Source organism: Podarcis gaigeae, assembly GCF_964106915.1.
Source record: "Podarcis gaigeae genome assembly, chromosome: 8".
Lineage (NCBI taxonomy): Eukaryota > Metazoa > Chordata > Lepidosauria > Squamata > Lacertidae > Podarcis > Podarcis gaigeae.
In genome coordinates, this window is record NC_139684.1 from 42,619,340 (window position 1) to 42,644,229 (window position 24,890).

General features: G+C 49.1%; 1 protein-coding gene and 1 long non-coding RNA gene across 3 annotated transcripts in view; one reads left to right on the forward strand and one right to left on the reverse strand.

Moving 5' to 3' along the window:
• Window positions 1-21,200, forward strand: part of SNTB2 (syntrophin beta 2) — a 33,968-nt gene extending 12,768 nt beyond the window's left edge. For both annotated transcript variants that reach the window (XM_083752156.1, XM_083752155.1), the window contains 6 exons: window positions 4,448-4,661; window positions 10,401-10,611; window positions 12,661-12,803; window positions 13,641-13,837; window positions 15,725-15,909; window positions 16,330-21,200. In XM_083752156.1, the coding sequence (XP_083608282.1) occupies window positions 4,448-4,661; window positions 10,401-10,611; window positions 12,661-12,803; window positions 13,641-13,837; window positions 15,725-15,909; window positions 16,330-16,422 (1,043 nt within the window). In that variant the 3' untranslated portion in view covers window positions 16,423-21,200. The remainder of the gene's footprint in view (window positions 1-4,447; window positions 4,662-10,400; window positions 10,612-12,660; window positions 12,804-13,640; window positions 13,838-15,724; window positions 15,910-16,329) is intronic.
• The window catches only part of LOC310850607, a 168,967-nt gene that overhangs the window by 99,127 nt on the left and 44,950 nt on the right, over window positions 1-24,890 (reverse strand). The gene's annotated exons all lie outside the window — the stretch shown is intronic.

Genomic DNA, 24,890 nt, shown 5'->3' on the forward strand with positions numbered 1-24,890 from the left:
TTCCTTTCCTGTCTTTCCAGCAATGTGAGCTGAACTGCCCTGAGACCAGATATAGGGTGGGATGTAAATTTAACTAACTAACTAACTAACTAACTAACTAACTAACTAACTAACTAGCCCTAACAGGGCAGGAGTAGAGAGTGAATGACATGGGTGCTCCACTTTCTAGAGCACATTTTGCCAACCTGTTGGCTGTGGCAGATGGCAGCAGCAGTCCAAAACATCTGGAGGGCACCAGGTTGGCAAAGGCTGCCCTAGAACATAAGCAGGTTGCTTTCCCTTCCTCCCACCAGAGTCTGCTGTGCTGCTTTCTCTTGACAGGTGTCTTGCCAGCACGGTTGTTGAGGAGGACAGTGTTGGACAACACCTGCTGCCCCAGAGTACACAAGCAGATCCTGCTGGGATACCCTGTGCTTCTCTCCACATCAGAGTGACTTTCAGTTGTGATGCTGAAAAATCGAGGCACCATAAAGTGTCCATGAAATAACTTTGCAGGGCACTCTGTTAGGATGATGTGCTGTGATCCTCAGGAGAAGTGTGTGTCCCCAGTTTTCTGTACAGTGGTACCTCGTGTTACGTACTTAATCCGTTCTGGAGCTCTGTTCGTAACAGGAAACGGCTCGTAACATGAGGCGCGCTTTCTCTAATGGTGCCTCCCACTGCTGCCGCGCCGCCAGAGCGCAACTTCCGCTTGCATCCCGGGGCAAAGGTCGCAACAAGGGGCATCTACTTCCAAGTTAGCAGAGCGTGTAACCTGCAGCATTCGTAAGGGGGACGGTGTATGACACGAGGTACCACTATGCTGTGCTGGCTGACCTGGGGTGATGGGAGTTGTAATCAAAAAAGTGGGATTTGGGGGGCTCTTCATGTCAGCCTCACATGCACAATGGTGTAGGTGAGTTGGGGGATCTGGCCTGTGTACTTGGATGGGGCACAGTGGATCCCTTGCAGTTTCAGAAGGGAATGCAGTCGGCTCTTGTACCAGAAGCCAGGCTGCAGCTCAATGGTGGGATGTCCTGGGTTCAGCTCCCCAAGTCTCCAGTGGCTGGAGACCCAAAGAATTTCTGCCAAATGGAGCAAGTGGCATTTCTGGGGGTGGGGGTGGCATGCCAACACTCCTCATAGACCCATTGAAGTTACTGGACATGGCTAATTCAAGCTGCTTAATACCACCCTAAATCTTGCCACCTCCTGGTGTATTAGGCGAATTCCTAAGTTGAAAAGAGCACTAATACAAGCAGAACTTGTCCAGAGTGGGTAATCACATTGTACTGTAATAGAGAATTAGTGGTTTCTGGGAACTAGCTGCTGAAAGCCTTGTGGCTGTGGCGAATGGCCCATGTTTTGACTTTGGGATGAATGGTTGGAATCAGCTCCACCAAAATCTTCTTCCCTTGCAGCATAGCCTGGTGGCCTGGACAGGTTTTGTTCCAGCACATCAGCGGTAGTGTGAATGGATGGTTCAGTACTGAAGGAGATTGTGGGTGGCAGGGAGGCCAGGCATTGCTCTCTGTTGCTCTTGCCTACAGTTGGTAGAAGATGCTCTCTTCATTTTAACTTCTTTAACATAAAACAGGATCTTGTGTTTCAAGCTCTTGGGGGGGGTGTTCCTGATTCCTGAGATAGATCAGTTAGTAGACCGTGAGACTCTTAATTTCAGGATGGTGCATTTGAGCTCCGCATCCTGGACCTGATGACACTCGTGGTCTCTTCCAACTCTACATTTCTGTGGTTCTATGGTTTCTCAGTCCTGCTGAAGCAGGACATAGAACCAGCTGCTCCAGAGACAACGTCCTGCACAGAAGAGGCAGCTGGCAGTGTCTGATCCTAATGGCAGCGATGCTGTAGGGCAGCCTTTTCCAACCTGGTGCCTTCCAGATGTTTTGGACTCTCAGCCCCAGCATCCTATGGCTACGTTGGCTAGGGCTGATGGGAATTGTAGTCCAAAACACCAGGAGGACACCAAGTTGGGAGAATGAGGATGCCTTACAGAGCTGACCAAGGTTCAGCCCTGAGTAGGATGCCCACTGCTGAGAGGATGGTGGCCTTTCAAGGGCTCTGCTTTTACCGGTTGATACCCTGTGCTGCTGCCTCTTTCCTTTGGCAAGCAGGCAGATAGTTTGCCAGAGCCCCACCAGTCAGCTGTTTTGCATTTCCTTCTTAGCAGATGACTCATGGCCAGTGTTGAACTTCACTTTGAATTTCCGGTGTGGAAGCTGTAACTCTCCCCCCCCCCACTCCCCCACTCAGTGGAAAGTGGTTGCCTCAGCGTATCGTGCTGCTAAATCTCACTGGACAGAACTATGCACAGCATGAAAGAGAGAGAGACCATTTGAGCCCATGTTTGTAGTGGGGTGGTCTGGGTCTGCATTTGGTGGAGAAAGCCAGACTTTGCCGCCACCCCTGTCTAAAAACACCAGCTGTCTCTTTGGCACACACCTGCTGAGTCTTGCTGCAGCTTCTAGCTTTGCTTCTTAGGGCTAGGAGATCCTGGCCTTGTTACTGAGGAAAGGGCACGTTCTTGCAAGCAGGGATTAGAAACCCAAAGCCTTTTTGCTGTAATCTGCTCCTGAAAGCAAAAGGGCAGAGCTCTCATCCCTGCAGCGTGCCTCCCCTGGTGAGAGCACTGCATGCGGTCCTTATACCTAGCACAAACCCATCTTACCTGTCACCTTCAAGAAGCAGGTATAAGTCTGCATGGGGGGGCAATGCTGATGCTCAGAAATGATTAGCACAAGAAGGGAACATCTCAGACACTCCAGGTGTTCTGGAAAGCAGCAGACAATTTGGTATTCAGATTTGTTTCTAGGGAAATTCAAGTGCTGTGTTAGTCTTTTGCATCTGGCTGGTTCTTCAGTGGGTTTAGGAGGGGTCCTGAAGTAGGCAGGCCTCCCCCAGGAATGTTGCACAGCCCTAATCGACTTTTGCATTAAACATAAAGCACAGGAAGCTTCTCAGTAGTGTGAGAATACGTTGCGTGTAGATTCTTAGTGCTTAGTTAGTTCAGTTGGTTAGAACATGCTGCTAATAATGCCAAGGTTGCAGGATTGATCTTCATACGGGCCAAGTAAATCTCTTAGAGAGCCAATGCTGTGTAGTGATTAGAGTTTTGGACCTTGGAGACCAGGGCCCAGGTTCCCACTCACCTCTGAAACTCTTTGGGTGACACTGGGCCAATTGCTGTTGCTTGACCTAACCTGCTTCATAGGGTTGTTGTAGGGCAGGCATAAGCAAACTCTGGCCCTCCAGATGTTTGGGACTACAATTCCCATCATCCCTAGCTAACAGGACTAGTGGTCAGGGATGATGGGAATTGTAGTCCCAAACATCTGGAGGGCCGGAGTTTGCCTATGCCTGTTGTAGGAGATAAAATGGGAAGGGGGAAGAACCCCGTATGCCACCTTGAGCTTCATGGAGGAAAGGTGGGGATAATACATAAATAAATAAATATACATAAATAAAAATAAAATACTGACTTGGGTAACAATCCCTTGGCCAGGGCACCTACTTTGTGTGTTGCTTGCAACTTCCTGGCTGTTCAGATATTGCTAGATAAAGTCTTTTGCCTGTAAACTGTAAAATTATATGTGTTTGATGGTATTCTAATGGCTGATCTGAGAACTTAACCAAAAGATTGATTAGCTGATATTGCTAGATCCTTCCTCTGCCTTGTGCAGAGGCAAGCAAGCTGTCTTGTGCAAGCAAGCGTGCTGTAGTGGGCAAAGTGCTGAACACAGTGGATGGGAGGAGGGAACTGGGCGACCTTAGGCCAGTCACACACCTCCAGCTAAGCACATCTCATAAGCTGCTGGGATAAAGGGGGCGTGGGGTAGCCCCATCCATGTACGTGCCGCTCTCAGCTTCTTGCAGGATAGCTGGGGTTAGAATAAATCTAAGAAATAAATTATTCCAGAGCGGAGGCGCATCTTCCACCTGTTTCTCCTTTTTGCTAGTCCTCATCCATGCTTGAGCTTCCCAGCTCTTTGCCTGCCTGAGCCCTTCAGAGTTTGGAGAGCTCTGACCTTTGTTGGGCCAGAGACAAGCTGTTCCCATCCCCTCTGTCTTGGCAGTTGAAGGAGAGCTTTCCTGTGACTCATCCTATTCCATCTGTACACCTTTTCCTGTGGAATAAAAGTGTTTGCCGCTTTTCCCAAGGAGCCTGTAGACAAAACAGTAAAAGGAAATGAGCTGCTGAAAAGGCCCCAGCCAGCCGGCAAGAGCTGAGCCCCATCAACAGGCCAGGTGGTAGAAGGGCATCCCATTCTAACCCACCACCCTGACTGTGGGCTGCTGGGCTGCTGTTTCTCCCTCTTTGCCCCACGTGCATTTTATGGATGATGCTCAGGTTCTTGAGCGACCCCCAACATTGCGCTGCTGTAGGGACTCCTCCACTCTCCACATAAGCCAGCTCACTTTGCCTTTGGATCTTTTGTTTGTTTGCTCCTAGTGAAGTATATGCGGGAAGCCAGCCCTTATATCAAGAAGCCGTCGCTGGTGTCGGATTTGCCTTGGGATGGGGTAGCTCCGCAGTCGCCCAGCCTTAGTGGCAGCGAGGATTCTGGCTCCCCAAAGCACCATGGCGCTGCCAAGGACCGTAAGGTGATCCCTTTGAAGATGTGCTACGCTGCGAGGAACCTGTGCATGCCGGATCTGGAGAACAGGTGAGCCCAGATGAAAGAGGAGGAGGAGGAGGGGAGGCGTCTCAAATTGCAATGGTGGTGCTGAAGTTTTGTTTTTCCTTTTCGTTTTGGTTTCACGGAGAGCCAGTGGCATGAGTTGGAGGGAGACCCAGACGCTCATGACTTCCCAGGCCTGGTTTTCCTAATATCCCACACTGCTCAGTGCCACAGCCATACCCTGAGAATAATGAGCAAGGCTGAGTGCTCGCTGCTCTTTTTGCCAAGAAAAACAAGTGTGCTGTGCTGCTCGGGATGGATTATGCAGATTTCCAGAAATGTTGAGTATTCTGGTTTCTGTTTTACAAGCAAGGAGGGCTATGCGTAGGAGTCAAGGGACAGGGTGGGGGCCTCTAGGTTGGGCTGCCAGATTTCCATAGAGGAGACGCCCCTATGTGGCCAAGAAGAAGAACTTGGACTGACGCAGCTTCTCCTTAGCGCCACAGTGGCAGAGGAAAAGCTGCACCCCTTCGCTGTCTAGCGATCCTGTCCCCACTGGAGACAGGCAGGAGAGCTAGTGATAATTGGGAAAGCTTCACAGCCCAGGAGGCCCCACCACAGAGGGGGACTGAGGGGAAGGGCAGCCTGCTAATTCCACATCCCAGCTCTGTTCCTCATTTGTAGCGAAGGTCTGCAATGACTTCACTGGGCAGATGGCTCAGTCGGTGGCTATTTGCCTGGAGAGGACCCCTCGCTGTTCAAAGGGGGCATGCCTCTGACTGGCAGGTGCCATCATGCCCTTGTGGGTTTCCTGGATGCCTCTTGCTGGTTGCTTTTGTGGTGGTAGGAGCGGGACACAGAGCTGTGAGGCCTGGAGGGGTCCTGAGCTCAAGAGGCCAGTCGTATTATTTATTGCAAGTTGTCCCGACCTGTCCCTGCTGGAAGTTCAGGATATGTTTGCTTTGGGCGTAGACAGGATGCAAATCTAATCCGCACGTTGGCTTCCTTCCATGGAGGGGAGATGAAAGTTGGACTGGAGTCTCTCTCTCTCTCTCTCTCTCTCTCTCTCTCACACACACACACACACACACACACACACACACACACACACACACACAGGCCATAGAGGAAGTGTCGGTTCATCCTCACGTTCCTTTGCTGGGTGTTGAGTTTCAGCTGGCTGGGGCAGCTCTTGCAGCAGCGGAGGGGGAAGGGGAGGGCAAGGCAGGCCGCAAAGAGGAGACCGCAGGCTCCTGATTCATTCACCCAACTAATTGCAAGTGCCCTTTGCAGGAAACTCCTGGCCTTTGGGCGGCTTGCCAGGGACCTCCACGCTGCGCAGCTTCCCCCTCCCTGCTCCGCTTGCGGTCTGGGGCCTGGCTGCCTTCCAGGTTGCCTTTGCACCCTTTTCTGCAGCGCTAGGCAACAGCCCGCTGACTGATGGAAGGTTCTCTTCCGAGTGGCAAAGAAAGCCCTGCTCAGGGCAGACCCAGGCAGACAGATAATGTCCTCCCACCACCCCACCACCTCCGCCCTTGCAAGGCTGCTGTTTCTCTTTCCCCTCCTCCCCCAGTCTCTCACCGGAAGGTTCTTGTTTTTATTTGGAGACAGAACAGGCAGCAGGAGGGTCAGGATCTCTGGATGACTTGAAGTAGAGTGGGATATGTTAAAAAAGGGGGATAAGAAACAGCAGCAAAAAGACTTTTCCTCCTGTAAACTAGGCTGTTAAAACAAAGAGAGGCTGAAAAGTTGGTGGTGGGGGGGAGGGAAACCAGGAATGGGTTGTTGTTTTTGTGCCTGAAAGGACTGTGAGCTGAGCTCTGGTACAGACAGCAAAAAGCAAAGCATGAGTATAGCCCCTGTGGGCCCCCCCTTTTCCTGACTATGTCTCCCTCCACCATCCCATCCATTGCTGCCACTGTTTTACACCTGGCTGTCACTGGTGAGCCTTGGGATCCTTGCAAAATCCAAAATAGATCCTGCAAGCCTGAAGACTTCTCATACCTAACTGAGCATGTGCTTCATCCCACACTCTTTAGTCCAGGAGGACATTCATAGCTGTCCAAAGAATCCAAGAAGAGAATAAAACAATATTTAGCATAAAAGCGATTTGTTCATTTGTTGCATTTACTGCAGCTTAATGCTCGGACTCTCCAGAATTGGTTCTTAATTGGTGTGTGTAGCAGCCATTTTCAGCCTGGTACCTTCCAGGTGTTGTTGGACTAGCAGCTCCAGCCACCAGGGCCATGTTATGGTGGGGCAATGGCGAGTTGTAGCCTAGCCAAGCCATGAGCAAGGAGAGCTTAGAAAACCAGCTCACTGATTGTCCCAAAAGCAAAGATATGCAGTGTTTGAGTGCAGGGGAGATGGAGAGGCAGATGTCCAGAGCTTGGTTTCTACAAATGCTTTCTTGTGGAAACAGCCCTCCTTTGCTGCTTCATGGTTGAGGTCAAGTGCTTTGAAAGTAGGCAGGTTGCAGCTTGTAGAGCCTACCTGCATGGCAGATTCTTCCTTCCCTTGACATTTTCTGTTTGGCATCAGCTGCTACCACCTGGGCAAGTCACTTCCTGTCAGCTCTTGAGCCTGGCCTGTAAGTGGGCAGCTTTCCACACTCTCCCTGCCTCAAGAAAGCAGCCAAGACACTCCTATTCCAATAAAAGACTTCCTTGCAAAGCAGCCAGACACTCTGCAGACTCCAGGCTGCTTGCGTGTTCCCTGGGGGTACAAAAAGCCATCTTGATTCAGAGCCTCTAAGTGAAGCTTGTCCCTGACACTCTCACGGCATGGGCCTTACTTGCTCCAGATCTTTCCGGTGGATGACAGCCCTGTAACGCTGACTGTAAGAAGGCGATGATGCCTTCAGGGTCGGAGAGCACTGCAAGAGCAGTGGAGGGCAGTCAGGATGGCTCCTTTAAGCTCAGGGTTAGAGAGAGGCTGTGACCTTCCTCCTAGTGCTGGTGGGCTGGTGCTCCCATCATCCCTGACCACTGGCTGTGCTGGCTGCTGGGGGAGTTTGTTTTCCCACTGCCTCTGTAGCTTCCCTACCCTGCTCTTCACTCCTCTAGAGGTGTGCACAGCGAAGCAGTTGAAACTGCAAGGCTGCAGAGGCAAGGTTGCGTTTTCTGCACCAAAAAAAGGGCTGGATTCTGTGAGCTGAATCAGTGATTCATTTTGGAATGAATATGCAATGCAGAATCCTCTGCTTTGGTCAGCTATGGTGTGTGTGGCAGGTAGGGAGGCAGAGTTGGGGGCTGCAGCCCAAGTCCCTGGTTGTGGCAAGTCCTACTCAGCTCCTCTCTGGTGCCTGACTGGGGCTTTACCTGCCTTTCTAACTGCACACCTTTGGTCTTCACTTGAAAGGCAAAATGTTTGTTGCTTATAAACGAAAGCACTCAGTTGCATCCCTGTCGCACAAGCTGCCAACTGTTCCTGTTGTGATGGGTGGCTATTCTTCCTTGGGGGGGGTGAGAGTCAATTATCTTGAACCATGTAGAGTGCCCCTCTCATCTTCCCTGCCCCCCCCCAACTTGGTCTGGAGAGATAGCTCAGAGAGCAGAGAGAGTCTTTTGCAACCTTGTTGGCGGATTAGCAAAATAATCCCAGGGGAAGAGTTTACCTTTCTGCTGTGTTTGCCCTTATCCAATCAACCCAAACAGGAGTGAAATTATTGTGGGTGGAGCTGGGGTGCAGCAAGCAAAATCTGTTTCCCCAGGAGGTTAGCTTGACACGAGGATGGGGGAAGCAGGCCAGGGCATCCAACTGGGCTGGAGAAGCAGCTGCAGCCTTTGCCAGTGATCTGGAGAGCAGAGTCGATTTTGCAGCATTTCCAGTTTGGCTTATCAGATCTCTTAATAGGTTGAAGAAGGTTGGTGCTAGGCTTTTGGCTCCTAGATAGTACAAATTCCCCCAAACGGTTTTGACCATTTTTGCTCCTTGATTCCTTCTGTTCGCCATGCATTTCAGGTGGCACATCCTAAATTCCCCTAATGGAAGTGCAAAAATTTCACTTGCCACATGGATGCAGTGTTTGGCTTTCCTTGGGCAGTCATAATGCTTGATGGATCCATAGTGGCAGTTGGACCACGTGGCTGGGATTAAGTCCCTCTAACTGCCCGCCTTGTAGCATGTTCCTCCTCAAAGTGTTGCAGTGCTGTCTTAACACCTTCCCTTGGCAGATTGAGAAGTATGCAGCATCTGATACATCTCTGGAGGCCATGCAGGGAAAGTGGACTTTGCCATGTCTTGTCGCCTTTTTCTTGTGTGTTTCGCACTTCATTTTTTTCCAAAGCGGTGACTCTGGGAGATGGTTTGGTCCAGTCGAAATCCCTCCTATGTTCAGAGTGGGGGAGGCAGGCAGTCACCCAGAAGCAACTGTTTGCGAGAAGCATGTTCTGCAGCCTGAGCCAAAAGTAGCTTCTCCTTTGGAGCTTACCTGGCCAGAGGGAGGAGTGAACAGAGTTCTCTTTGCAGGTTGCTGCAAGTCCCATCGGGTCAGACAAGCTATCGTCTCCTCCTATTTGTGTACAAAGTGTAAAATCAATTACATAGCCCAGCAACAGCCACTCATTCAGGGAGAAGTAGCCCATGCAGAAGGCTTTTATACAGCTCCAATGTCCCAGAACACCAAATGCTGGGGGAAGAAGGAAGCAGCAGTTAAGTGAATAAACCTGTCTCATGAATTCCTGCCTTCTCCATTTAGCTTTAGCTGCCAAGAGGTGGGTCTGCTGGAGGGTGGAGGCTGCCATTAAAGGCTCTGGCTGCAGCTTCCCCATCTGCCAAGAGGTGGGTAGAGCAAGCAGCAAGGTTGCTGTCACTTTCTGGTGGCGGAGGGCAGGCTGGATGCCAGGCACCCATGCTCTTTGGTGGTATTTGTGAGTGTAGCCAGGGATGGGCCTGGGCACGATCGTTGCCCTCAAGAAGAGCCAGCAGAGTGCTCAAGGCCACGCTCCACCTAATTCTGCCCCCTGCAGGACTGGGAGCTGAGGCCTTACTGCTGCTGCCTCCTAACTGGGACTGTTGCTTTAGACACCCTTTAGAAATCATGAGCAAATGCGTTGCAGCCCCTTTTCCTAATAAAAGTGGGAGAAAGACTAACTCAGGAGTAGGGAACCCTTTTCAGCCCAAGGGCCGCATTCCCTCGTGAGCAACCTTCTGAGGACCAATTGGCAGTGGTGGGCAAAACCAGAGGAATAAGTGGGGAGAGCAAGAAAAGCGAGTGTTGCTTTTTTGTAGTAGGCTCATTTCTGCACGCACACACATGCACACCCCTATCTAGCTCTGGGAAAGAAAGAGGTATCCCCATGGTTCAAGGACACATTTCTGGCCAGGCAAGTGCTCTTGAGGACGCAGTGAAGAAGGGGCAATGAGAGGCCTGGCCAGGGGAGGGTTTTGAGAGCCAGGTGCAGAGGCCTAGAGGGCTGCATTTGGCCCTTGACTACTTAACCATTGATTCTGTGCTGACTCCAATTGCTCAGCTCTCCTGTGAGGATGGGTCCTCTTTGGGGAAGGAGCTGGAGATCAGTGGCAGAGCTTATGATGTGCATACAGGAGGTCACAGATTCAATCCCTGGCATCTCCAGGCAGGGCTGAGAAGGAAGGACTCCCTGTCCTGAAACCCTGGAAGACCATTGCTACCAGCAGCATAAGCGGTACTGAGATAGATGGACCAGTGGTGGCATTTGCTAGAATTCAGATTCCTGCTGGCGCTTGGCAGTCCAGACCATTTCTTCTGGCAGACTCCCCACTAAGTTCATCCTGCCCTTCCTTCCTTCCCTCCCTGCGCAGGTTGATAGAGTTGCACTCGCCTGACAGCCGGAACACCCTGATCCTCCGCTGCAAGGACACAGCCACGGCGCACTCCTGGTTCATGGCCATCCACACCAACATCATGGCTCTCCTCCCGCAAGTCCTGGCCGAGCTCAACGCCATGCTGGCCACCAGCAACACGCCGGGGAGCAGCAAGGAGGTCAAGCACATCGCGTGGTTGGCGGAACAGGTGGGCCAGGAGACTGGAAGCTCTGTGCAGTGGAGGTTCAAAAGCTCTTTGGGATTGTGGTGGGGCGTTATTCATGGCCTGAACATAAGAAGAGCATGCTGGATCAGGCCAGTGACCCATCTAGTTCAGCATCATGGTCTCACGGTGGCCGACCTATCTTGCTTCCCTCCCACCTTTTAGGAGAGATGTCAGCTGGTGACTGGAGAGGAGACATGTAATATCTGTTACCTTCTCCTGCTCATGGTGCTTGTGAGTGGAGAACAGTCTTCTCCTCTCTGCCCAGCCCAACACAGAAGTCCTTGGCTGAGCTTCCTCCTGCAGTGATCTTGACAAATGCATCGGGTGGAGGGTGGGGTGCGCGGAAGAGGCTCTGCCGTTGGTGGGAAAATCCTTGTTCCGTATTCACGCTGTTGGATGTATCATTTCAAGGCTGAAAGGAGTCTGGGAGCTGCTGTGCGCTGGGCACTTTGTCTCAGTATTGTTACATTTGCACACCTTGCTCTAGTCTGTTTCTGCTGCCTTGTTTCCCCACTTAGGCTTGTTAACCCATGGGGGAGGAGAGTGGGTGGGGTGGGGGGGGATCCGTCTGTCTCTGCCCTTTGCAGAGTAGGTGGGCCCAGCGCTGCCCTGGCCCCTCAGACCCTCTGGGACAACCTTTGCTGACTTGGTGGCTCTCATGAGCCTCAACCTGCATGTCCATTTTGGGCTCCACCTCCCATCAGCCCCTGGGTCATATGGCCCTGCTGGCTGGGGCTGATGGGAGTTGTCACCCCAACTATCTGGAAGTCACCAGGCTGGGGAAAGCTGTTTTAAGGTGTCACTAGACCCTAGGTGTTTTGCTGCAACAAGTTAGCATGGCTTCCCTTTTGGGTCTTCCTCTTGGTTTTGAGCCGCCCCAGCCCTCAGTTTTTGTGCTCGCATCCACCACCTTCAGTCAACAAAGTAAGCAGTTGCTTGGATAATCTGATGCCACAACAACACACTCTTCTTTTACTGGAGCTTTAAATGTGTTTTGCATGTGCAGAATTGTGTCCTTCAAGTTATTGTTGTGCATGTCGCAGGGTGGAGGGTGTTTGTGGTAGCTTTCATCCTTCCCATTATTTCCACTGCTGCCTTTAACCCTGCAGAAGGAATCTGCTGTCAGCATCTTGGGATCTAGCCTTCCTATAGGGCTGGATTCCCGCACCTAGGTAGAGGCAGCAGCAGGCCCAGCTTCCTGTCCAACCAGGCATGGCTCCCTGCCAAGGGCAACAGGCAGGGCCCAGCCTTGCTTTGCAATGAAGTGAGACCTGTTGCTTGTTTCCTGGGATACGTCTGACCTGTGCCGTGGAAGGTGCAGGAGAGCCTGGCAGGCAGTGGGAGAGAAATAGGAGCCTAGACTGGAGGAGGGGATAGGCTGGTACTTGGGTGCTGCAGGGTGAAATCCTGGCTCTGTGGCTGCCTTGCATTCTGCTAGCAGCAACTGGCAGTTCCTAGCACAGCAGGGAGGAAATGTGAGTAAAAGGAGCCCCGCCCCATCAGAGTTGCCTGCCGAATGTCCCAGGTTCAGTCCCTGATGGCATTTCCAGATAGGACCGAGAGAGACTCCCTGCCTGAAACTCAGAGGAACCACTGCTGCCAGTCAGTGCAGGCAGTACTGAGCTAGATGGACCTAAGGGTCTGACCCTGGAGAAGGCAGCTCCCTGTGTTGCAAGATACATATGACACAGGATTGCAATTCATTTCCTTATTATGGAGTAAAAGGAAAAAAATGGGAGCAGAGCTTTGATTAAAAGGCTCCTGTGTGCTCAAAGCCTGAGAGCCGTGTGGGAGAGTGACTTTCAGGATGCAGATCCGGCCTTGGGGTGAGAACAAAATATTCCTGTCTCTACAGCTCCTCATAGGCTTGCAAGGCCAGTCACCTCCCTCCTGCACTCTGTTCTTCCTGGCAGGTCCCTTCAGAAGGGTGTGTTCTCCACCCCTTATGTTCTTCCCCCAAATCCTTGCTTGCTTTGCTCATGGAGATGGACTGCCAACAACCCGCCCCCTTTCCCTCTTGTCTTCCCATAGGCCCGGCTGGATGGAGGCCGGCAGCAGTGGCGGCCAGCTCTCTTGGCCGTGACGGAGAAGGACTTGCTGCTCTTTGACTGCATGCCATGGACAAGAGATGCCTGGGCCTCCCCGTGCCACAGCTACCCGCTTGTTGCCACCAGGTAAGGGAGCAAACAGGTGACTCAGTAAGAGGAAGAGTGTGGAGACTGCCAATCTGTGAACAGAGATGCCCATGAAACCAGACGCCAGGGAAAGAGCAGATTAAGACAGCCTTGCAAACAATTCAACAAACTGACTGACATATAAAGTCCAAGGGTGGTAGTCAACAAAGTGTGACCCATTGAAATTAATGGATCATGTTGATACCACCCTGAGTGTGAGCCCAAGCTGTGTGTGTGTGTACCAAGGGTTATTGGGGGTGGGGGTGGGAGAGATCTGAGGAGAGAGTTGGCTTGCCCCTACCATGCTTGGCCTTTTGCCATCGGGGGTGGGCTGGCTGAGACAAAAACTTGGCAGCTCTGTGATCTTGCTGGAGAGTTAGGGGTGGGTGGGCTGACAACTTGCAAGAGGCTCTCCCTGTCTGGGCAGGCTCCTGCCACATTGCCTGCCCTGGCAGCTGCCGCCGCCAAGCTAGTTGTATTCCCGCCACCCGTTGGAAGCCTCCCCTGCAAGCCCCCAAGAGGTGTGGCTGCTGGCAGAGGTTTCTGGCAACATGTAGCAGCTGGATTCAATTAGGGTCCCTCCCAAACCATCCCTCCAGCCAAAACTGGTTGGAGAGAGATTCTCAGGCCTCAGACCCTGCAGCTTCAGAACCGGCCCTTTCCCACCTCCCACATCCAGGAACTGTAGGGGTTTCTCTCCTGTGCCAGGTTTGCAGCCACTTGTTGAGTTGGTCAGGTGGATTTCTGGATGGCTTTCCAGGTTTTTAGGGGGGGGGGAGTTTCACAGGTGTGGTTGCTGCTTGCTCTTTTGACCAACCCCCCCCCCTCTTCCTGCAGGCTAGTGCATTCTGGCTCAGGCCGCAGATCACCCTGCATGGGATCGGACCTCAGCTTTGCCACGCGGACGGGCTGCCGCCAGGGCATTGCCATGCACATCTTCCGCGTGGAGACTCATCGGGACCTCTCCTCCTGGACCAGAATCCTGGTGCAAGGCTGCCACGCTGCTGCAGAGCTGGTCAAGGAGGTGTCTTTAGGTAAGTGGCCAGCAGCCCTGCCTCTCTGAAGCCTGGTTTGGGATTCTTGCCTGAGCTGCTGGGCAGGGTGGCGGCTTGGCCCATTCGCTGCCTTGAGCAGCTGGGGAAAACCAGGCCTTGCAGTGTTTGTCTTCCAAGCTCAACAGGAGAAGAGAGTGATTCTTTTGCTCTTGAAGGGTGCATTTTCCTAGGCAAAACTTAAATGCTCAAGCCAGGCTGAAATGTGATCATTTGGGTGTTGGTGCCAGTAAGAGCTACCCAAAGGCACATTTAATCTAGGGTTCTGTTCTCACAGTAGCCAGGCAGAATGCCTAAAAGGAAGCTGGACCTGAGTGCAATAGCAGTGCTCTCCCAACTCATGATTCCAGCAAATGGTACGCAGAGGCGTCCTGCAACTGGTGGGAGAACAGAGCCATTGTGGTTAGTGAAAGGAGAGTACAGCTGTTGGCGTTGATGAAGGCTGATGGTTGGACTGGTTGCTTGGTAGAAGTCTGGATGATCTCAGAATATTTGGGGGGGAGCAAGGTGTGTATGTAATCCTCTGCTGTCAGGTAAGCTAGTCTGAGCCTTTGAAAACACCTTGGCTCAACCCCACTTATGCAAGATGAAGACGCCTGTAACTCTATCTGCTGGGAGGGAGCTGAGCACCTGGGAGAGAGGAGCTTTTGTTCCTGATGCTTTCAGAACAGAGGAAAGAGGAGTCATATAGCTCAGGCCTGCATAAGCATTGTCTCAGAACATTTTGAAAAGCCAGGCTTTGGCGCTGCAAGCTGTTGAAGAGGAAGATCCCAGGGAACTCTTTGGGCTCTTGGTTTCTCCGGTTTTGTTTAGAAGGCTCTCAGAGCTGATTCCCAGGTCTCAAGCTCCCTCTAGAGTTTGCAAGAGAACAGCACCTATTCTGCACAGGAATGCTTCATTGCTAACACTCTCCTGACTGTGGTATGAGGAGTCTTCTATGAGCCAGGTTGATGTGAATCACAGTCCAAAACTTTTGGAGGGCACCCGGTTGGTGATAGTTGGCCGACATTATCTGATTTTGTGTCAGTGAGGCAAGTGCAACTTCAGAGGTAACTGCTTTTAGGAGCACATGGCTGACCTAGCTGCAATATTTGCTGCCAGTCACAACTTGCGCAGTTCAGGCATTTGTTGGCTTGCAGCAAGTGGTCTGTGACCCTCATCACTTGTGAAATGCCACTTAGCAGTTTTGACATGCATCATTTCTGGTCTTCATTTTTGCGAAGTATGTAACAGACAGGGGAACACCTGTAACCTTCCAGATGTTGGCCTTCTGATTCCCAGCAGCCAGCCTGGTCAAGGATGAAGAGAGTTGCTGTAGTCCAGCAACAATTGAAGGGGCCTCAGATCCCCACCCCAGGGTTAGTAAGAAGGTCCACACTATATTTGGGGTGGTTTAGTATGCATGTAATTTATTTGTTTATTAGCATTTATCAACAGCTTAGTATTTAAAACAAACAAACAGCATCATTAAAACAAAAATGCACCCTAAAACCAATAGAACAACCTTGTAAGAGCAAGAAACAAAAATTCAAGGGATCTATCATGAATGGGAATTGGTGAGCTTGATGGCAAAAGAATTTTATTATTTATTCAATTTGGTTTATTAGTCTCTTGACATATTAAGAAGTCTCCAGGTGACTTACCAAACCTAAAAGCATATAGAATGGGATAAAATCAGAACCTGGGTGACCCAGACCAAGACAAGCAAGCTGTCTTCTGCCACCGTCTAGCTGAACATCATTGCTGGCTCTGATGGAAGGACATAAGGGGGAAACTCTGCTCCGCTCTGTGTGTGTTGGGGAGGCAACTTGACCTGGAAGGACGTGCACCAGCCTGTGTCCAATGACAATTTGCGTTTTCATGTTCTAGGGTGTGTCCTGAATGCCCAGGAGGTCCGCCTCATCATCCACTATGAAAACGGCTTCATTATTTCCAAGGAAGAGGCAGGTTCTGCCAGTGTCCTTTTCCGATACCCTTTCGAGAGGCTAAGAATGTCTGCGGATGATGGCATCAGGAACCTCTACTTGGATTTTGGGGGGCCGGAAGGGGAACTGGTGAGTAGAGGGCCTGGGCCACAGCTGGTGTAAGGGCAGAGGATTTAAATGGGCTGGATCTATGTACTTCAAGGTTCCTTTAAAAAATAAAAATAATTTTTATAAGTACAAAATAGGAAAAAACCTATTAAAACGTGTTTTATATGCTCTTGTATATGCAGCAATTTTAAGTAACTTTTTAATCATATAATAAATTGCTGGGGGTGGCTTCATGGGAAATGATTAATAGATGAAAGAGTAATATTTCATTAATATTAATTAGTAATTAATACTAATTACTATTTTCTATTAAGTTTTCTATTAATATTAATAGTAATTAATATTAATAGAAAAATAATAAAAACTTGCAATTAAAAAACATGTGTTCACCTTATCTCATGTGCAAAGTAGTGACCTCATTGTGTGCTTCTTCTCCCCCAGACTCTGGAGCTGCACTCCTGCCCCAAACCCATTGTGTTTGTGTTGCACACGTTCTTGTCGGCCAAAGTGACTCGCCTGGGGCTGCTCGTGTAGGAGGAGCCAAGGGGCCTTGGTGACATGGCAGTGTCAGCGAACCACAGCAGTAGCAGCACCGAGTCCTGCCTCTGCGATGTTCTCCAGCATCAGTGCCTTGACCAAGACTTGTGATTGGCAGCTGCATTATAGACACAAGGCCATTGGATGAGCTTTGGCTGGATGCTGCAGCTCTTGCATGAACTGCCTTCCTAGGAGAGAAGCAGCTGAAGGATGGAAAGGCAGCCAAAGGAGTAAGATGGGGGGGGGGATAAGGCGGCCAGGGAGGCTGCATGTCAATCCCCTTGCCTGCCTTGAGTTCGGCATTGCTCTGAAAACCCCACCGTCATCTTGGCACCTTGCCATTCAGGATCATGCCCCGTACGAAAGGCAGGTGAGATGAGAGGTGGTCCTGCCAGGCCAATAGAGCAGCTCCTGACCTAGGGCATTACAAAGCCATTTCTCCCATATCCCTTATACCACTTGTGCCTTTTGGTGGAGGAAGGAAAGAGGAGAGCAGTCATGGCAGCAGTGGCAAGCTGGACCCTGGGCCGTTTGCCTGGTTGGGCCAGAAATGCTGTCTTGTTGGGCAACCCCGCCTTGTAGCTTGGGGGGAGCTTGTATCGTCTGCAGGGGTCTCAAGAGCCGGGCTGGAAATGCGAGCTCCCCTGGTCCTTTTGTTCTGGCAGTTGGGATGCTGCAGGGCTCGGCTCAGATTGAAGAACTGAAGCATATGCACTTCAGAGCCACAAGACTCTGAAGGCCTGGAGCAGTAAAGGAGGCCGGCTTTACTTAGTTCTAGGTTCCCTGCTCAGGCCAAACAGTGACATTTTTGAGCTAAGCTGAGAGCACTGTGTTCCTCTGGGCGGGTGGGGCGGGGTTTGGGTGCTGTGAAATCTGGAATGCCTTCGCCCCCCCAGGGCTGTGGTGCAGATCAAGACGGTGGTAATGGGAAACAGCTAACCTCAACAGGAGGAGCAGCAGCAGCAGTTTATAAACCAAAGCTGAGCAAAGAAGTCTGTGGTGAGGGTGATGCTCCCCCCTTTCCCCCTTACGAAACGAGTGTCCCTTTCTCCTCATTCCTGTCCACCTTACTACTACTTCTCGGGGAAGAAGGAATTCATGACAGTGTGAAACAGAACATAATAGCCTTATGAAAGGAAGCACTATTCGGCCCCATTTGTGGTTTTTGCAAAACTCTACCATGTGATGGTCACGCACGCCCTGATCTTTGCTGCCATAAAGGCCAGGGACTTTATTTTTCAATCGATGGAACTGCGGAACATGCAGCTATTCCCAGCAAACCCAGCTGGGCGCCCCTCATACCACAAGCCCATTGCAGGGGTGGGGAGAAGCATTGGGGTCAAGCATAGAGGTTGGTGAAGAAGAGGGCACAGTAGAGCCGCATGCATCCTTAACAGAGTGGGGCTTAGCCTCAAGGATTGCAGTGATTGCCTAGGAGATCAGAATGGTGGTCCATTTGCCCTGTTTGATAACATAGAAGCCTTTTACCAAAGCCCTAGACCAGCGGTTCCCAATTCTCATAACTAAAACTGCCATAGAGATCCAAATTTCCAAAAGTAGGGGTCCATGGCTTGGTTTTTGAAAAACAAGGAGACTGCAGTACTTAGCTAATTGGGAACCACTCCCCTAGGTGGTGGAGTGGGACAGGGAAGAGAGAGGGGAAAACCATTTTCCCTGTTCATAATACAGGCCCCTGAGAATGCTTGAGCCTGAGGCTTTAGGAGACAAGTAAAAGAGATAGGGAGTGTGTGTGTGTTTCTGTGCTCCAAAAAAGCTCATTTAGCCATGGGACAATGCCTAAAAGATGCAAGTCATACTTGGCTTAGCAGCTGGCCACGGACCAAATTTTGCAAGAAGGGGGCCAGGTGCTTCTGTGAGTTGTGGTTCTTCTGAGGAGGTAGCATCCTCAGGTTTGGGAGGGACTGACTGGGAAGAGTATCTGATAAAAGGTTGTGTGTGTGGTGGCTCTTATATAAAGAGTGCTTATTCCCAGCAAGGTGGCTTCTGCCTGCAAACGTCCCAACTGAATATGTAGAGTTGCAGACTTGGCGTTTTGGTGGAATTCTGAAGGATGTGCTGTGGAAGAAAGGAAAGGGAAGTGTGGTCTAGTGTTGCGGGAGGTGGGCCTTGGAGACATTGGAAAGGGGCTACAGATGAGGACTTCAGTCCCTCCCTAAATCCTCTTAGGCCTGTGCACTTTTATTCTGATGATGTCTCAAGGCTAGTCACAGCTTAACGGAGCTTTATAATTAAGCAGACATCTGTTCTATTGTCCACTAATGGTCCCACAGAACAGTAGAAAAGAGCGTATTTGTTTAGAGCCGTGGTTCCCAATTGGTGGTAACCCACCCAAGGAGTCCATGGCACCATTCACACAATGTAAGCTGCTGTAGAGCTAACAAAAAATTCACAATTAGAGGGGCCATGGCTTTTGAAAAACAGGGAGTCTACAGTACTTAGCTAACTGGGAACCACTGGTTTAGAGTGTGCATGTGTGCTGGAATTTAGTTGCAAGCAGGGTTTGGGTCACTTTCAAGGCTCCTCTCGTGTCATTATGGGCAGCAAATCAGTCGGAGTGCAATTATTGCCTGTGCTTGTGAAAAAATTAAAGTATGTATCCCGGCAGGTGGCGCTGTGGGTTAATCCACAGAGCCTAGGGCTTGCTGATCAGTTCGAATCCCTGCGACAGGATGAGCTCCCCTTGCTTGGTCCCTGCTCCTGCCAACCTAGCAGTTCGAAAGCACCTCAAAGTGCAAATAGATAAATAGGTACCGCTCTGGCAGGAAGGTAAACGGCATTTCCATGCGGCTGCTCTGGTTCGCCAGAAGCGGCTTAGTCATGCTGGCAACATGACCCGGATGCTGTACGCTGGCTCCCTCAGCCAATAAAGCGAGATGAGCGCCACAACCCCAGAGTCAGCCACGACTGGACCTAATGGTCAGGAGTCCCTTTACCTTTATCCCAACATTAGCAAGGGCTGTCTGACAATTGTTCCAGTTGGCTGGAGTGGGGAAGCAGATTTCACGGAGCTCACCTTTGGTGCCAGCCTAAGGGCAATGCAACAATGTGGGGAGATGACAACCGTAGTTCTTGCATAGTTGTGAGAATAGCAGTTGGGTTGTGGTAGAACAGACACCGAAGCATTCATTTCTGTATGCTTGAAATTCACTCAAACAAGCATATTAGGCCTCTCTCCTTATTTAATAGTTTAGCTGCTCAATTTTAAGAGGAATTGTTTCCGGCTTACATAGAAACCATTGAATGAAATGAAAACCAGCTTTTTATTTGTCCCAGACAAGTTACCTCCATTGGAGAGTGTGTCTCACCACCTCACAAATACTGACTTCACTTCCATTCATGGCATTATCACAAGACAATTTCCTGCACATTCACATATGCATTAGGCAAACCGAAATTGTACTTGGGGTTAGTGGCACGCTCTGAGCAGAAATGGCTTCTTAATCTCTTGTACTCTGACCTTTGGAATGCACTTGGGTATCCCAGTTTTCATTCAGTGTGATTCTGGTGGTTGCCAACACTTGTGTTTTGCACCAAAAGCTGCACCATGACTGTTGTGGGACGCAGGACAGCACCAGATGTTGCTATGTGTGTCTGGGGTTTCCGAACACACACAGTCATAAACAGAAGATACTCTGGCTGGCCTTAACAGAACTTTTTAAAATGGTGCTTTGGTATCACAGTGAAAGGTGACCTTACAAAAAACACACCAATATGGGCTTTCAAAAAATTATTAAAAGCCCAGGTAGTCCTGCAGTTCCCACTCTGAACACTTCCTTTTTAATAGCACTTTCCCTCAAAGTTGTATAGCACTCTGTTTTTATTCCATACCAGGCATAGTTCCCATAGCTGGGGTGGGGGCCATGTTAACCACTCCTGTGATCTGGACACTGAGCAGTGGCGATAAAACGACAGGTGTTTGGTCTATACAACCTTTGCATTCATTGCCTGGACCTCATTTGCTCCTGACCCTTCAGCATTGGGGCATGGAGCACACGATCAAATTCCCTGTGGAGTTGCACTTTGCCATCCCAGTGACTAGATTATTTGTGTAAAAGGATGGTGGTTCCTGATTCTTGCAGAAGTATTAATTTTTTGATGGCAATTTTATTCCCCCATCAGCAAACACCCCCATCCCCATTGTCTGGTTTCCTTTGTTCTGCAGCTGGGGTTTTCCTGTTTTGGGGTTTCCCCTTCTGCTGTAGACATCAGTCAGGAGTTTACAGTTTGGGCAAATGCAACTTTAAGGCCCCAAGTGCCAAAGATGAGACTTCTTGAAAGATCTCTTCAAGAAATCTGCACAGAAACCACTACAAATAAATGTTTGTGTTTATCCTGCGTAAGGTCTGTTTGTGCTTGTGTTTGTGTGCACACTGTTTGATAGAATCTAACCTTGGGTATTGAGGCACAGCCAGTAACACTGCCACAATCAATCCAAAATGTACAACTGACGTTATTTTTGTATTCTTTGTAAATGGTATTTATACAAGAACAAATTCTTTTTTTTCTGAGTTTTTAATTTCAAATGTTGGGAGTCTCCAGGTTACCAAATCCAGATAAAACAAGTGGTGGTGTGGGCAGTTTATGATCTTCACAAGCAAAGGAATGTGCTCTCGCTAGAGAATACATGGACACCCTCCAGCCCTTGACTTACATGCTTACTGTATAGTATTGTACATTACAATGGAAATGTGACTTAAGGGCGACTGTAACCTTTATGTTGTGTATAATAAAGGTGTTTATGCTTTTAGTTTTAATTCGTTGGCTTGTGTCTTTGTGGGAAAACACAGACTTCAAAAATATATGTTAGTGAGTTGGATTCCAGAGTAACTTAAAAGGAAATGACCTAATGGTTAAGGTCACAGACACAGACAAGGTGGCAAGTTTTGAAAAGGGGAGGGGGCATCCTCCTTCCTTCCTGCCTGCTTTAACTCCCCAGAATCTCCTCTTTCAATACATCCTTCTAGGGCAATGCAAGTTTTAAGAACATCAGAAAAGCCCTGCTGGCTAAGACCAAAAGCCCTATCTAGCCCAGCATCTGTACTCACAGTGGCCAACCACATGCCTTAGTGGGAAGCCTGCAAGCAAGACTTGAATGCAACAGTGCTCTCCCTGCTTGGGATTCCCAGTAAATGGCATGCTGCCTCCCGACAGTGGAGGTGGAATGCAGCCATCATAACTTGGCAGCCTTTGATAGCCTTTGCTATGAATTTGTTTAATCCCTTTTAAAGCCATCCAAGTTGGGGGTCACACTATCTTGTGAGGAGAGATTCCATAGCTGAACTGTGGGTTTTTTGAATAAGTTATTTTTGTCAGTCCTGAATCTTATCACATTTGGCTTTATTGAATTGACACCATTGGATTCTACAAGAGAAAACAACACGTACTCCACTTGATTCCGTTTTCCCCCTAAACTAAAAAACCCAAATGCATTGTGACCTTTCCTCTTAGGGGAAACATATTCTGATAATCCTGGACCAGATACCTCTGACACCAGAAACTTCATTGGAACTGGAGCATATTCTTTTATTTTTAAATTAAAATTAAATTTGTGTACCCATACTTCATCCACAGATCTCAGGGCGGTTCACAATGTAAATGCAAGATAAAAACACAAAATACATAATAAAAACAGGAACAAAAAACCACAAACCAATAAACCTCCCTCCCCCATTTTTGAGACTGATAAGATGTTAATCAGTCAAAGGCCTGGTCAAACAGGAACATTTTCACCCGGTGCCTAAAGGTATATATTGAAGGCACCAGCCAAACCTCCTAGGGGAGAGCATTCCACAAACGAGGAGACACTGCAGAAAACGCCTGTACATGTCCATCCAGACCTCTCGTGGAGGAGACACACAAAGAAGGGCCTCGGGAGATGTCAGCATCTGGGTAGGTTCATATGGGAAGAGGCGGTCCTTGAGCTATTACGGTCCTGAGACATTTAAGGCTTTATAGGGCAAAACCAGCACTTTGAATTAGGCTAGGAAGCTTATTGGCAGCCAGTGCAGTCGAACTAGGATCAGTGTAATATGCTCAAACCACTTGCCCTAGTGAGCAACCTCGCTGCCAAGTTCTGCACCAGCTGAAGTTTCTGAACCATCTTCAGAGGCAGCCCTACATATAACACATTGCAGTAATCTAACCTAAAGGTTACCAGAGCATAGACAACAGTAGTTAAGCTATCCCTGTCCAGATAGGGAAATAGCTGGGCCACCAGCTGAAACGGATGGAAAGCACTCCATGCCACTGAGGCCACCTGAGCTTCACCTGACAGCAAAAGATCTGTAAGTACCCTCAAGCTACATACCTGCTCCTTCAGAGGAATCCCATTCCAAACCAAGTTCCTGTGTTTTGTCTCAACATTTTAAACTTGCCAGTTTATTTTTAACTTGATATATGTGAACATGGTTATGCTGATACTTTGTGTTTGGGGCACAAATAGTTTATTTTGGGGGTGGATGCCTCATTGGGTTTACTGTACTTTGAAAAAGCGGAAGAATTAACAGACCTTTATTTCCTTTAGTGCCAAACTGAGGGAAACTGTGGCTTTTTGGTCTGGTTGCATTCAGGGCTTGAGCTACCAGGTGGAAACACCATGAAACTTCCGAATTACAAGTGCACAGATTTAGTTGGTGTTTGAAAACAAGGAGCCTAATATGACACAAGTCAGCACTTTATTATAAAATGGCAGTGAATGCACTGGACTGTTGCTTTGCCTCAGTAATGGACTGGATGAGAACCAACAAACTAAAGCTCAATTCCACATAAGACTGAAGCACTTTTAGTGGATAGTCCCCTAGATTGGATGGCTGAGAGGTTGTCTGCTCTTGATGGGGTTACACTTTATAGTAACTTGACAGTGGTTGTGAAATGACAACTTGCGCTACTGATGTTGTTCAAGTATTTCAGCAGGAGAAAAGTGGCTCTCAAATTAACATCCATCTACTGCTAAGCATTTGCCTGTAGGGAAAAGCAAATGAGATTTGCAAAGCTCAATGACCAACCAGATGCCTTTAGGGGAAGCCCACAAACAACACATGGGCACATAAGCACTTTCTGCACATGCAGTTCCCAGCAACTGGTGTTTAGAAACGTACTGCATAAAAATAATCCTCAAAGTAATACAACACATAAAAATAAATATATAAAACCCAAATACAGAAATTTAATATATTCATGATGGAATGTTCTCTAGTCCACAAAAACTTCTGTATACACACCCACACACCCACACACACCCCTTCACAACTCTTATGAAGTCAAGAAATGTTCCAAATTTAAAAGTCTTTACAGTGCTACAAACTTGATTGATTTTGCTGCTATTTAATTGTGTACTTTGTGTGTGTGCAATTGAGAGTAAGCTCCACCTCAGTCACAGATATCCTCTTATGGGGCTCTTCTTCAGGTGGTTCTCCACACAGCCCCTGATACTGCCCTTCACTAGGGCCAAGCCTTTAATATGGCAGGTCTTGCCCTGTGGAACTCCCTGCTAGTTGAGGTTTGGCAGGAACCATCCCTGCCTTCTTTCAGACATCTTCAGAAAATTGCATTGTTTAGGCAGGACTTTAAAGTATGAATTTATTTTTTCAATCCACCTACTGTTGTTTTAAGTTATGTTTCTTTGAATGTTTCTTGCTGGTTTTACTCTTATGATAGGTTTTAATGAAAGTGTGGATTATAAATTATAAGTAAATACAAGAAAAGCCTGCTGGATCAGGCCTATGGCTCACCATTCCAGCATCTTCTCACAGTAGCCACCCAGATCTCCCCTCCTGTGGACCAGTTCTCCCCTCCTGTGGTTTCCGGCAACCGGTATTCAGAAGCATTGCTGTGGCTAGTAGCCATCAATAAACTTCTCCATCCATTTGTCTATTCCTATTTTATAGCCATCCAAGTTGGCTCCCATCACTTGCTCCTTTGAGAGTGAGTTCTGTAACTATGCTGCATGAAAAAGTACTTGGGAGTCAATAGAATTGGAAAGGGACCACAAGAGTCATCTAGTCCAACTCCCTGCAATGCAGGAACCTTGGGGCTGGAATCCACCACCCTGAGATTAAGAGTCTCATGCTTTATCGACCGAGCTATCCCTTTAGTCTACCTTTTTCCTGCCCTGAATCTTCCACTATTCAGCTTCATTGCTTGTCCACGGGTTCGTCTATCTAGTGTTATAAAAGAGGGAGAATTTTCTCTCTCTACTTTCTTCATGAATTGCACAAATCTGTAAATTTCGATCACATTTTACTGGCCTTTTCTCTAAGCTATTCCCCCCCCTCCCAAAATATGTGTTATTGTTTCCTGCTACTCTAAGCAAAAGGTAAGAAAAGGAGACTCCCCGCAAATTTTATAATGCAGCCATAACTCGGCCATCATTCAGCCCCTGAGGAGGGGGCAGCCAAGACAACCGGGAAGCCGAAGAGAAGAAGGGAGAGCCCGGTCGGCCTCCT